Source organism: Equus asinus, chromosome 21, assembly GCF_041296235.1.
Source record: "Equus asinus isolate D_3611 breed Donkey chromosome 21, EquAss-T2T_v2, whole genome shotgun sequence".
NCBI lineage: Eukaryota > Metazoa > Chordata > Mammalia > Perissodactyla > Equidae > Equus > Equus asinus.
Genome location: NC_091810.1, coordinates 94,050,824 through 94,065,492, shown reverse-complemented (window position 1 = coordinate 94,065,492; position 14,669 = coordinate 94,050,824). Strand labels below are relative to the sequence as shown.

Below are 14,669 nucleotides of genomic sequence, written 5' to 3'. Positions count from 1 at the left end.
AAAAATTGTGTCAGGGGCCACCCCGTGGCCAAGGGGTTAAGTTCGCACGCTCCGCTTCAGCCACCCAGGGTTTCTCTGGTTCAGATCCTGGGCATGGACCTAGCACCTCATCAAGCCATGCTGAGGCAGCGTTCCACAGAGCAGAGCCAGATGGACCTACAACTAGAATATACAACTATGTACTGGGGGTCTTTGGGGAGAAGAAGAAAAAAAAATGTGTTATCTTTTCATTCATTATTGGTTCATTGGAGGTTTTTTTGGTTTTTGTTTTTGGGGTTTTTTTGGTGAGGAAGATTGGCTCTGAGCTAACATCTGTTGCCAATCTTCCTCTTTTTCCTGAGGAAGATTGTTGCTGAGCTAACATCTGTGCCAATCTTCCTCTATTTTTTGTGGGATGCCACCACATTGTGGCTTGACAAGCAGTGCTAGGTCTGCATCTGGGATCCAAACCTGGGAACCCCAGGCCACCAAAGCAAGCATGCGAACTTAACCACTAAACCACTGGGCTGGCCGCCACTGGAGATTGTTATATACTCACGATACAAGTTCTTTGTCAGATCTATGTATTGTGAATATTTTTTCCCCAGCCTATGGTTCACTTTTTCATTTTATTAATGGTGTCTTTTGATGAATGAGAGTTTTCGACTTTGATAAAGTACAGTTTACCATTTTCTTCTTTTATGGTTCATGATTTCTCTTTCCTCTCTAAGAACTCTCTGCCTACACCAAAGTAATGAGGATATTCTTGTATGTGTTGTTCTAGGAGTTTCATAGTTTTAGCTTTTATGTTAGGTCTATAATCCATCTCGAATTATTTTTTTAATTATTTTATTGGGGTCATATTGGCTTACAACATTGTGTAAATTCCAGGTGTTTATCACTATATTTCAGTTTCTGTATAGACTGCATTGTGTTCATCACCAACAGTCCATTTTTTATCTGTCACCTACATATGTGCTCCTTTAGCCCACCCCTACCCCCTTCTCCTCTGGTAACCACTAATCTATTCTCCTTATCCATGTATTTATCTTCCATACCTGAGTGAAATCATACAGTATTTGTCTTTCTCTGACTTATTTCACTCAGCATAATACCCTCAAGGTCCATCCATGTTGTCAGAAATGGCACAATTTTGTCTTTTTCCTGGCTGAGTAGTATTCCAGTGTGTGTGTGTGTGTGTGTGTGTGTGTGTGTGTGTGTGTATCTATCACATCTTCTTTATCTGTTCATCCACTGATGGGCACTTGGGTTGCTTCCACATATTGGCTATTGTGAATAATGCTGCAATGAACATAGGGATTCATATACCCTTTTGAAGTATTGATTTCGTGTCCTTGAGATAAACACCCAGTAGTGTAATAGTTGGATGATAGGGTATTTTTATTTTTAATTTTTTGCATCTCAAATTGTTTCTGTGTGTGATGTGAGGTCAGGGTCAGGATTCACTTTTCCCCCGTAAGTTTATCAAATTGTTCTAGTACCAATTGATGAAAATACTTTCCTTTCCCTCACTGAATTACCTTGGCACCTCTGTCAAAAACCAATTTACAATATATCAATGGATCTATTTCCAGACTCTATTCTGCTCCATTGATCTATTTACTTATCCTCATACTGAGATCACACTGTCTTAATTACTATAGATTTCTAGCGGCTGTTGGAATCGGGTATTATGAATACTCCAGCTTTGTTCTTTTTCCAGGTTTGTTTTGGCTACTCTCAGTCCTCTGCATTTCCATATAGATTTTTAAATGAACTTGTCATTCTTTACAAAAAACCCATTGAGATTTTGACTGGGCGCAAGTGACATCTTACTAACACTGAATCTGACAACCCACGACGTGTTTCTTTATCTGTGGTGTTCGTCCCCTTTCATTTAGGTCTTCCTTAATTTCACTCATCAATGTTTCTTAGTCTTCTGTGTAGAGGTCTTGTAAATCTTTTGTTAACTTTTTTCTTAAATATTTTATATTTTTTGATGTTATTTGCTAGGAAGATTTTTAAGATAGATTCTGTTACAACAGTCAGAGTCGCCTAAATCTAAAGCTCATTTGAAAAAATACCTTTAGGGGCTGGCCCGGTGGTGCAGTAGTTAAGTTCACGTGCTCTGCTTTGGTGGCCCAGGGTTCACAGGTTTGGATCCCAGGTGCAGACCCACACACCATCATCAAGCCATGCTATGCAGCATCCCACATGAAACAGAGGAAGACTGGCACAGATGTTAGCTCAGCGACAATCTTCCTCAAGCAAAAAGAGAAAGACTGGCAACAGATGTTAGCTCAGGGCCAATCTTCCTCACCAAAAAACAAAAACAAAAACAAAAAAAAACCTTTAAGTTCCTAGTTAGATATTATGGGCTTGGGGCACATAGAAGGTTAATACAAAAGAAAATGCAAAGATAATGCCAAAGAGATGTTGTGTAAGGTAGCATGTGTAGAGGTGTTAGTTCACTGTAGAAACAGTAAGAGGGGAGAGTGACTGGAAGAGGGCACAGCGGAGGTTCTGGGATACTGGTAACAGGCAATTTCTTGATCTGGGTCAACAGGCGTGTTCAATTTGAGAAAATTCAACAAAGTATTTTTTATCTGTTCCCTTTTCTGTGTGGATTTTATAATCCAATTGAAAAAGTGAACTAAAATAATGAAAAAAAAAAATCCAAGGAGCTAATTCACACATTGGTTGCCAGCCTCAGACTCATGAGAGGGCAGTTCATGTGAGTGATGGGTGTCACCACGCTACTGTCCCCTTGACAGTATGCTGAATTGAACTGCAATTCCTAGCAGGAGATGATAATATTTTAGGTATCATTGAAACACAGCCAAGTGAATGCCTGGTGCAAAGATTCTGGGCTGGAATGCCTAGGAAGAACAAAGGAATATGGGGAAATATGAGGGAAAAGATAGGTGGGTGAGGTGGAGGGAGATAGAAAGATGAGGACAGAATGTGAGAGGACCATTGATAGAAAGTCGTGTTCCCTGCCGGAATTAACTGAAAAAATATGGAGTATTTATTCTTTTTTCACTTTAGTCCCAGAAGTGAGACAGCATGAAGTAACATTAAGAGCTTCTATATTATGTTATACAATTGTAAAGCATTATTATGAGCATGCACAGGATACCCTGCGACATTTATTCTAAGCCTGAATCTTATTGAAATCAGAATTAATTGCCACCTTCTTTTGCCGGGAGCCGTGGCTACATCATTTGATTGGCTGTTTGACAGGGTCCAGCCGATTAACGCCTAGGGGTGCAGGGTCGCCCCTTGGTGAAGAATAACCGGCCGGCCTCTCACATAGTTCTGAAACCTGTGCTGCTTCTATTTGCCCTTCATTCCTTTTCCTTTCTTAACCTCCAGTTTTCACTCCTTTGGGTGGCTGCTTGGGAGGCACTACCTCCTGGGAAAATTAGATATAGTAAGAGAATGTGACCACCTGCAGGTAACTTTCAAGATATTTTTCAGTTAATTAATGGAGGAGCACACAGTCCCATTTGAGACAAGCAGAAAGGAATCCTGCCCAGATAAGATGTCGAATTAGGTTTATGGCCTCCGTCTGGTTAATGTTTCCTTCTCCCTCCAGTTCTTTGTCTAAATATATATGCATCATCCTTCTAAGTTTGCTGGTTAATTGGATGATCAAGAAGTATCTATATATTATTCTTGACCTTCTGCTTTCTGTTAAAATGTTATAGAGGTTTTCTCCTAAAAGCAATAAATAATAAACAATTGATGAGTAGAAGGGCCGAGGGGTGCAGGGATGCCCCTCAGTGAAGAAGGGCCGGCCGACACCCCTGATATTTTCTGAATTATATGCATGCTTTCTAGCAAGGTTATGTCTATACTTATTTCTGTTTTTCATTCTTGAAGATATATACTTTAGCTTAGCTTTTCAGCCCTTTACTTTACTAACAAAATGATACTTTCTCCGGCAGTGTGCTTAAGGGACTGTTAGCTCCACAATCTAAAAGACAAAGGAATGCTTTCACCCCCTAAAGGGCGCGAAAATGTAAAGATGTTTAACTGCCCGCTGAGAATGCAGATAGCCCTGGGGATAAGATACCCTGGAGTCGCGTTTTGTTCCCACTAACCATCTACACTAATGGCATAAATGATTGAGGGAGGGAGGGATGGCTCCCCCAGGATGTAAACAGACGGACTGCTGTCCTGTCCGGAGGCCTGGACCTTCTCTCTTTGATTTAACTTTACCATGAATTACAACAGGTGTCTAGGTACCTATCTCTTTTAGCTTAGAGACAACAAACACCAGTTAGTTGCGGAGAAGACTACCATTAACCTTATGCTATATAGAATGGAATGCTAATAAATATTCTTGTGCTCGTTTTTTTTACTTCCTTATCTCTCTGAGAATATTTGTAGAACCATTTCTGTACTAATCCTGAAAAATATATAAACGACACTTGTGCACAGTAAAGTCGGACTTGCTAACACCAACCCAAGTCTCACGTCCTCTTTATTTTCCCCTCATTGCGCCGACGCCGTCCATCCCTCAGGAACCTGGACTCAGCCGGGGCAGGACCCCGGGATTCTTTACGCTTCCATATTATTTTGTTCAGTCCTCAAGTATTACCACTCACACACTGTATCAAAATTACTTGATTGTCTCCCTCACTTTACTGTCGTCTCCTAGAGGGCAACGACATTGTTTTATTTATCTCCAAACTGCCAAGGCACAGCATACACTTGAACCTCTGAGTAATTGCTCTAAAAGTATTTGTTGAATTAAACGAATGGGTTTTAGGATGACCGTGCACAGGAATTCTCAATGATTTGTGCACAGAAAATCGGCTCCTATAAAATATAAAGGCTTCAGCTCACAAATCCTTCAGTTGCTTAATGTGAATTTGTTTCATTTGATCATCAAAATCAATTTCTTAACGTGAATTTATCAGTTCATCTGAGCACCATAACAGCCCCGCTGGCAAAGCAGGGCAGTCACCGTTCAAACAGCCATTTGACAAACGAAGAGGCTAAGTTTATAACGTATAAAAACACCCTTTTGGAGCCTTACCAGTAGGAAGTGTCAGAGCCAGATCTGGAATCTAGATGTTTGATTTCTCACACAGGTAATTTCCCTTAAACAACTACATGACATTTGGTAACAAAAAGTCACTCTATAAATTACTGTAGGGAGTTTAGCACCCAGGCTGGTTCCCCGCCGTGGTCACTCGGCTTCTTGACCACCTCATTCTCCCTATTCCTCACCTTCACCTCCCCTGCCCACACTTCAGGCCCTAAGGTCACAGGGCAGAAAGGCTTCATCACATTGGCATAAGGTTGTATCTGTTTGTAAACTCATTTCCGCATTCCTATATACATCCCTACATGGGCATGCTTCTTGAATACCTCTTTTGAACCAGTTGAAAGTGGTTCTTACTGAAATCTTACTGATTCCCTCATTAATTCATGAGTTCAATACAATCTTTGACATTTATTATATATTTGTAGAAGAATCATGATTTTACCTTTTCTGAGAATTATGTTTAAATAATAACAGACATTTTAAATAACAGACATTTTCTCAATGACACATGAGTGAAAGCTTCTTCAGGAGATGATGTCATTTTTGCTGATCTGCAATTTACAATCCAAGTAAAAATTGTGCTCTCTCTGCAAACGCTGCTTCAGACCTAACTAAGAAGTCTAAGGACCTGCCTTTCTGTGCCCCAGGGGAGGAAACAAACAACTTCAACTTCAATAAGATGTGAGGGATGAGATAGACACTGAGAGAAAGCTGAAAAACTCCAATTTTCACTTCTGCCCAGGAGACACGGAATACGGAAAGGGTTGTCTCAATCCCTAGATATAAGGAGAGATACAAAGTCTCTCTCCCTCCCCCTGCTCTTCCCCGCACCCCCCCCCCCCCCCCCCCCCCCCCCCCCCCCGCCTCACCAAGGAGCTGAGATTTGGAGACTCACATGCCTATCAATTAGCAATTCTGTAGTCTCTCATATTCGAACCACAGCAGGTGAGAAGAGAAAGCTGGGAAAGGAACCACATTCTCACACGCCCACAACACATAAAAATAGACATTGTTCTGGACCCTGCAAGCATCGGTCACTGTCATCATCATCATCATCATCATCACCAGCTTATCCCAATTTATAGTCACTCACAGAACTTGTGACAAACCTTCCGCTTCCCGCCTGCTGTGTAGACTCGCTTTGGGGCAGGTAGTGGTCAAGCGATCTGGCTCTCTTCTCCCAGCTCTGCCTCTGGCTCATTACACAATCTTTGGAGTTTTCATGCCTCATCTATAAAAACGAGGTCACGGCTATTGAGCTCATTAAATGAGATAAATCAAACAAGATCCATATACAAAGGTTCTGTGCAAATAACAGCTCTATAAAAGTGAGTTTCAGTTCCTTGACCTGTCTCTCAGTTTCTTCATCTCTAATGGGAACCGTCATGGTCCCGACTTCATTCTAGTGAACTCTGAGTTAGTAAAATGTAAGGACAGTTCCTGACTTAGCGCTTAACAAACGTTAGCCATCGATGTTATTAGCATCAGCTCCACAAGGGGGCGTGTCGGATCGACAGCATCCTTGCCTCTTCCACTGCGCGGGGCACCGCGCACCCAGCCGCAGGCCGGAACCCAAAGCTCGGGACGCGGAGGCGCCCGAGCCTCTCGGCAGCGGAACGCGGGTGCCGGAAGTGGTGAGGGCGGGGTCTCGCTGCCGGGGGACAACGGGTTGCCCGCGAAGATGCTGCTGGACTTGTCGGAGGAGCATAAGGAGCACCTGGCCTTCCTGCCGCGAGTGGACAGCGCGGGTCCGTGGCGCGGTGGGGCGGGCGGTGCGGGAGGGTGGGGGGCGGCCCGGGCCGCGCGCGGCGCTCACTCCCGGCTCCCGTTGCAGTGGTCGCCGAGTTCGGGCGGATCGCGGTGGAGTTCCTGAGGCGAGGCGCGAACCCCAAGATCTACGAGGGCGCCGCCAGTAAGGGGGCCGCGGCGGACGGCCAGGGGGGCGAGAGGCCAACGTGGCCCGGGGAACGGCAGCCACCACACTCGTCTTGGGCCGGAGTCGGGCTCCCGCCGCTGGCGGCCGGCGCGCTCACGAGGCTGCGCCTGCGCAGAAGGGCGCGCGGGCGCGGGCGATGCTCTGTGGGGTCCGCGGCCGGCACTGCTGCTGGCGCCTGGTGGGGAGTGGAGAGGGGCGGCAGGCTGGTGGTAGCCCGGTTTCATTGTGGTGTTTGAGGCCGCGGGATGGTGGGTGATACTTATTCTCGAATGAGAGTCTGAATGACAGGGTAAGCATCGCACAGTCCTCGATTTGCTCGCTGTCCGTCTGTCCCAGGAAAGCTCAGCGTGAGCAGTGACACGGTCCAGCATGGGGTGGAGGGGCTGACGTACCTCCTCACGGAGAGCTCGAAGCTGCTGGTAAGGGCTCCTGGGGCCTCTGTGCATCCCCCGGACCTCAGGGAGGTCCAGCGCCCGCTGCATCGTAGTCCCGGCGGGGACCTGCTTAGTTCAGGGAGGCGCGAGTGGTTCCTAACAGATTTAGCGAAGCCGTGCCTAGACGGTGTAAACTAGAGCGTGACCCCCGGGTATGGACGCTTCTCGCCAGTATAAATTAGAAGTGCCTCGAATGTGCGTGTTATGACGCCATAGGCTGTAGTGCATATCCTGAGAGGGGGCAGAATTAAATTATTGACCATTTGTTTTTTGCATATTAGGAGAATCTGGCTTGATGGAGAATAGGACAGAAAACTGGGCGTTTTAACAATTCTTTCCCTTTTAAACTTTAATATGGCATTTTTATATATCAGAAACTCAGATTTTGGAATAGTGGGCAAGGGTTGCCTTTAGCTATAAGGAGCGTTTTTTATTTTACTAAACAGAAAAGAATTAGGGAAGATAATGTTTTAGGTGTATCAAGTATGTTAGCGTTTCCTAGACAAAGATAAGTTTTGATGTTCTTTTAACCTTGGTTCACTCTTAGATATCTGAGCTGGATTTCCAAGACTCTGTTTTCGTTCTGGGATTCTCTGAAGAACTGAACAAACTGTTGCTTCAGCTTTATCTGGATAACAGAAAGGAGATCAGGACTATTCTAAGTGAGTTGGCACCAGACCTTCCCAGTTACCACAGCCTTGAATGGCGACTGGATGTACAGGTAGGACTTTTTTTTTAGCCTGACAGAATATAAGATTTATTTTAGGTTTATGTCCTCAGGTTTATTGTGTTCTTTACCACCTTAACCAAACTCTGGTGTGAAACTTTAGGGTTTTTTTTTTTTCCTGAGGAAGATTTGCTCTGAGCTAATATCCGTGCCAATCTTCCTCTATTTTTAGTATGTGAGCTGCCAGCACAGCAGGTCTGCTAACAGAGCAGTGTAGATCTGTGCCCAGGAACCGAACCCATGCTGCTGAAGCGGAGTGTGCCAAACTTAACCCCTAGACCACCGGGGCTGGCCCAAAACTTTAGTTTTTTAACATTCATTTTCAGGCCATTTCACAAATAGTTCATTTTCTTATATTTTTTTAGTGGGTTTACATTCGTTTAATTTGCAAGGTTTGTTAGAAATAGGTTATGTTGGAAAAGGAGATGGTTATGCAGATTTTTCAAAGGGTGCTTAGATTTTTAAAAACTTTTCTGTTTAAATAAAACACACATATAGAAAAGTGCACAGGTCAGTGTACAGCTCAATATGAATTATCAGGTAGTGAAAACACCCATGAAACCGGCGTTTACCCAGACCAGCACCCCAGAAACATCTTCCTTGCCTCCTACTTTTCCTTCCATCCTTTCTAAAGGTAGCCAGCGTCCTGACTTCTAATGCACAGATTACTTTTGCCTGTTCTTTAACTTTCTGTGAATGGAATGATTCAGTAAATATTCTTTTGTCTGGCTTCTTTTACACAACATTATTTTTGTGAGATTCAATTGTGTTTTGTTTTGTTTTTTTTTGGTGAGGAAGATTCACCCTGAGCCAACATCCATTGCCAATCTTCCTCTTTTTTTTGAGGAAGATTAGCCCTGAGCTAACTGCTGCCAATCCTCTTCTTTTTGCTGAGGAAGACTGGCCCTGAGCTAACATCCATGCCCATCTTTCTCTACTTTATATGTGGGACGCCTACCACAGCATGGCTTGACAAGCAGTGCGTAGGTCTGCACCCGGGATCTGAACTGACAAACCCTGGGCTGCTGAAGTGGAACGTGGAAACTTAACCACTGTACCACCGGCTGGCCCCCAATCTTCCTCTTTTTTTGCTTGAGCAAGATTAGCCCTGAGCTAACATCTGTACCAGTCTTCCTCTGTTTTGTATGTGAGATGTCTCCACAGCATGGCTGATGAGTGGAGTAGGTCCTCGCCCAGGATCCAAACCCGTGAACCCAGGCTGCTGAAGCAGTGTGTGGAACTTTAACCACTCAGCCACGGGGCTGGCCCCAAGATCCAGTTGTTTTGAGAGCCACATAGATAACCAAAAGGGAGTTTTCAGATGATTGCATGTAGCCCTTTATCGAGCAGTGACAGATAAGTTAATAGATATTTATTGTATGTTATACATTTGCTGATTAGGGCTGTGCTAAATGCTTTGGGACATAAAAGGAGTGTAAGACACTGTCTCAGCTGGAAAAATGTTGTTATCCAGTTAGGGATATTAGATGTTCTCAAAAGAACCAATAATTAAAGTTAGTTATAAAGTAAGGTTCTAGAGAGGAAAAAAGAAGATGTTTGTATAAATGAAAGTACCACTGAGTATTTAAAAAAAGCTGTCGCTCAGGGAGTTCAGTGTACACTGCATGATCCAGAAAAGCTTCAAAAAGGAGGTGAAATTTCAGAAAGGTGAATGACTAGAGAAAAGCAGGGTAAATATTCTTGACTGAGGAGACAGGGTAGGTTGTAAAGGCCCACGTGGATGCGGGAATGAGCGTATGCATATATGGTATAGCGCACTAGTTCCCAAACTTCACTGCATATTGTAATAACCTGGAGAGCTTGGAAAAATTCTGATGTCTGTGTTCCATTCCCAGAGATTCTGATTTATTGGGATGGGGTTTGGCCTGGGCATCAGGGTTTTTTAAAGCTCCCCTTTCACCCAGGTAATTCTAACGTACAATGAAGTTTGTAAACCACTGTTATAGTGGATTCTTCCTGATTTGAATGGTGGTAAGATGGTCCAAATAGGTTATAGAAATGCAGTTAGAGGAGTTTAACAATTGTGATCGAGTGTGATGAGAGCTTGAATGGATATTAACACAAGATACGGTATAAACCAGATTAGAGGCTCCCTAAGGCCAGGTGCTGTGTCTCATTCACTGCTCTGTCCCCAGCATGATACCTGGTACATAGTGGGTATTCAGTGCTGAATATAAAAAAGGGGTGGGGGTAAGCAGCTTCCTAAACAAACTATTTATCAAATATTTCCTGTACACCTATCGTGTGCCAGATGGTGTGGCTTCAGCAAAGAACAAGACACAGTTTGTGGTCTTGGCGACATCGCAGCGGGTCCTGTGGGGCTCACGGGGAGGAGGAGGGGATCGCTGCCTTAAGCCTTTGTGTTTACGTCCTCTAATAATAACCAGGTGGAGGTGATGTGGGCATGGTCCTGTTCATGAGGTTCAGCAGTAATTTACCTTGTACATCTTAACCTTGCTGTTGTGTGGGCATAACTTCCGACTATTGGGGTCCAGTAGCCCTTAGAAGTGCTTTTTTTGGCTTTATTGATTTGCTTTGCGCTTTTCTATTATGAAGACATTGTTAGAAGTTAGAAACTTAAGCAAATAAATATTCTAATTAATTAATTCTAATTAAGCTCAAGAGAGTTCATTTGCCCAGTGAAATGAGTTTGAGTAGCTGTGTTTCTGCAAAGGCTAAAACAGTTGAAATTGAGGGTGTACTGAATGAATATTGCTGCATGTGCTGAAATGCATTTAAGGGCTAAAAAAGCGGCTCAGAGAACGAATTGATTTCCTGAGCTCATTGGTTGAAATCGTTACAAGGGATTTTAACTGGAGTGGATTCTTATGCTTTATGGGAGGAAGACGTCAGATGAAGACCCACTGAATGGCTGGAAAACTGGGAACATGACTCGGGACCTTTCGTTTTTGAGTAACTGATTTATCTCATGGAGACTGGCAGTAAATGGACAGTTACCATCTAATTGTGGTGCAGTTGCTTATGGGAAATAAATTAATCATCATAGTTTAGTTTCTAATAGAAACATTTCTCATACTTCCTCAATTGCCAGCACAACTAATGCCTTTGTTAATAACATCAGTAAATTGAATGCATCTGAGATCGGTATAGGAGGGTTTACCTTTAGGGCTGATCCACAGAAAGTTGCTGTTGTTATTTTTACAGGGAGAAAGAGTATTTCATCCCCATTAAAAAATAAGTCCATATCACAAACTTTGTGGGGTACTTTTGTTTATCCTGTAGTACTGAGCATCACTCAGATTTCTTTCTGAGAAAAAATTGGGCCTGATCATGTCTTACTAGGTGTTTATTAAGCATGTTATATAATCTTTACCTAGAAATTTTAAAGAATAGTATAGATACTTACCTGTAAAGGTTATTAATTTAAATATCGTGTTATCTAAAAATTTGAGGATAGATTGAATGATCTTAAGTCTTTCAACAAAAAGTTCATGGCTTAATTACACACCGAGATACATTTGGTCCCTATGAGTGCAGATATAGAGAAAAAGAAGTATAAACAATGCGTAATTGAACGAGTAAGTAGTATTTTCAGTCATGTATATTTATAGTTTGCCTATCTGTCATATCTATAATTGTAGAGAAATGGTCTTAAAGAGATACTTTACCTTACAAGTACCTGTTTTGTGTTTGGGGACTAGCTCACTCAAAGAGATTGAGCTGTGGTTCCCAAATTATTTTGAGACATTAAATTTCAGCCTTGCATCAGTATTTTGGGTTCTTTTGGAAGCCCGGGTCACCTAGAGTTAATTGAAAGTTATTAGAATATTCTATGTTGTGGTATTACGTTAATCCTGAAATCTCGAGTTTAGATTTTACTCAGAGACTTGTTGGAAGTCTCTTCAATTGGCTTCTTGTCCTTTTGACATGACTCCAGTAGGGTTTGGATAACAGCCTTGCTTTCTTGTATAACAGATGTTTCAGGTTCATCTTGGATAATTCTTGTCCCAGATCTCGAATCAGCTATTACTTCGAGGAGGTCCTGGTTCCTTTTAAGGAAGACTGGTCTTTAGAGGGCTAGTCTGGTGCTAGGATTAAATACCATCACTTCCAATTCGGTCATTGTTTCTAGTGGTTTTATTTTCTTTTTAAAATATGTGAGGGCCAGCCCTGTGGCCGAGTTGTTAAGTTCGTGCACTCCACTTTGGCAGCCCAGGGTTTCGCTGGTTCAGATCCTGGGTGCAGACATGGCACCGCTCATCAAGCCATGCTGAGGCGGCGTCCCACGTAGCACAACCAGAGGCACTCACAACTAGAATACACAACTAGGTACCAGGGGGCTTTGGGGAGAAGAAGGAAAAAAAAAGAAGAAGAAGAAGAAGATTGGTGATAGATGTTAGCTCAGGTGCCAATCTTTATAAATATAAGTAAATAAATAAAATAAAATATGTGAATAGTACTTACTTTAAAATTTTGGAATGTATCATACAAACAAAAGGTTATAAATATTCGGTTTAAAGAATAATAATAAAACAAGTACCCATTGCCAAGCTTAAGAAATAGAAAAGCAGTACCCTTGATTCACCGGTGCCCTTCCCCGTTCCTGATCAGCCCCCTCCCAGCCCGCTGGAGGTAATTATCCTGAATTTTCTGTTACTCTTTTCTTTATAGTTTTCTTAACACATTTTTTCACTAAACTATGTATATTTTAAATTTTCATGTATTTTTCTGCAAGTTGCATTTTTGATTTAACATTTTCTTTTTATATTTATCCATGACAATCCATTTTGCTGTAGTTTGTTTCTTTTTGCTGCCATATGGGATGTGGCCTCAGCATGGCTTGATGAGCGGTGCCATGTCTGCGCCTAGGATTCGAACCAGTGAAACCCTGGGCCGCCAAAGCGGAGCATGGGAACTTAACCACTCGACCACGGGGCCAGCCCCTATTTGTGTTTTTTCTTTTGTGAAGTGCTTAATTAGGTCTTCTGTACATTTTTCTCTTGGTCTTGTTTTTTTCCTTATTAAATCAGCAGATCTGGGACTGGCCCTGTGGCCAAGTGGTTGAGTTTGAGCGCTCCGCTTTGGCGGCCCAGGGTTGCACCAGTTCAGATCCTGGGTGTGGACATGACACTGCTCATCAAGCCATGCTGAGGTGGCATCCCACATGCCACACCTAGAAGGACCCACAACTAAAAATGTAGAACTATGTACCGGGGGGCTTTGGGGAGAAAAAGGAAACAAATTAAAAAAAGAAAATCAGCACTTCTTCATACATTCTGGATACTAATCTTTTTTTGGTTATATATGTTACAAAAATCTTCTCTCAGTTTGTGGCTTGTTTTTCTACCGTCTTTAGGTATCCTTTGAAGAAAATTTAATAAGTTTAATATAGTTAAATTTATCAACTTTTTCTTTATGGTTTATGCCTTTTAAATCATGTTTAAGAAATCCTTCTATACTGTAAGGTTGCATATATATTCTCATTTTGTTTCTCTTTCCAAAAGTTTTAAAGTTTACTTTTTATTTTGAGGTCTGTGATTCATCTGAAATTTGGGTTTTGTATATGATATAAGGTAATTATAAACATTTTGTACTTAGCATCATTATTAAATAGTTGTTATGTTCTTATTCCATTTAAAATGAAGCTTGCAAGCAGAAGCCTCAGACAACAGATTAAACCATCAGTGACTATAAAACTGCACCTTAACCAGAATGGAGCTCACACCACCCAGGTTTTGCAGACGGACCCAGCCACCCTGGTCCGTTTGGTGCAGCAGCTGGAACAAGCACTGGAGGAGATGAAAACAAACCACTGTAGGAGAGTCGTGCGCAACGTCAAGTAGTCCCAGGTTTAAGGTTTTGTTCCCTTTGAATCACTTGTGAATTGATGATATACAGCAGTTACTTCTCAAAATTGATTTTTTTAAGTTGATGGTGATGAGTATCCTGTGACAAGGTATTGAGGCCACGATGAAAAGCTAAAGTAAAGTTCCTCTCCCGGGGCTAAATGGTCAGCTTCTTGACAAATTAAGATGTACTTTGTTTTTTAAATGTGTAAATAGGACTGAATCAACTGGAAGTGAATCTATACTGTTCGTATCTTCTGTATATATGAATGACTGTCCTTTTTTTGGTACTTCTTTTGACTGTTTAACTTTATTATTTTCTTTCTTATTGACCAAAATTTGAAAATAAAATTCACAATGTAATACTATTACTATTCAGAATATTTCTCGACAGTTCAATGTTTCTGACCTTTAATAGCACCCCATGATGTTAACAGCCACAGAATAGTTAGAAGAAAATGAGAATTTTTTTAAATGCTGTATTGTTTAGGCTGTTCATACCTTTTTTTTTGCATGCGAAAATTGTAAGTACTTACCATGTTGTTTAAGTTTGAGTTGTCATGGCTGATTAGCTTAAAAGTACTCACATTTGTGTGATCATATATTGCATTTTATTAAGGACTACTTCTTTCCCTAGTACCCAAAACATCTAAGAGACACACTGCTGATTACATTTATAAACAATAGATGCAGGAATAATATACTC

At 42.0% G+C, this 14,669-nt stretch overlaps 1 protein-coding gene across 1 annotated transcript; it reads left to right on the top strand.

Moving 5' to 3' along the window:
• The first annotated feature begins 6,167 nt into the window (after nucleotides 1-6,167).
• COMMD2 (COMM domain containing 2) lies at nucleotides 6,168-14,331 on the top strand. Its single transcript, XM_044755250.2, has 5 exons — nucleotides 6,168-6,786; nucleotides 6,873-6,950; nucleotides 7,311-7,393; nucleotides 7,956-8,129; nucleotides 13,763-14,331. The coding sequence occupies exons 1-5, from the start codon at nucleotides 6,720-6,722 to the stop codon at nucleotides 13,958-13,960; spliced, it is 600 nt and encodes a 199-aa protein (XP_044611185.1). The 5' UTR covers nucleotides 6,168-6,719; the 3' UTR covers nucleotides 13,961-14,331.
• Nucleotides 14,332-14,669: the final 338 nt, after the last annotated feature.

Excerpts from the sequence above, each read along its gene's own strand:
- COMMD2 (XM_044755250.2), top strand. The coding sequence starts at position 6,720 with ATGCTGCTGGACTTGTCGGAGGAGCATAAGGAGCACCTGGCCTTCCTG. Across the intron at positions 7,394-7,955 it reads CGGAGAGCTCGAAGCTGCTG|ATATCTGAGCTGGATTTCCA; the intron begins GTAAGGGCTCCT and ends GTTCACTCTTAG. Across the intron at positions 8,130-13,762 it reads AATGGCGACTGGATGTACAG|CTTGCAAGCAGAAGCCTCAG; the intron begins GTAGGACTTTTT and ends TTTAAAATGAAG.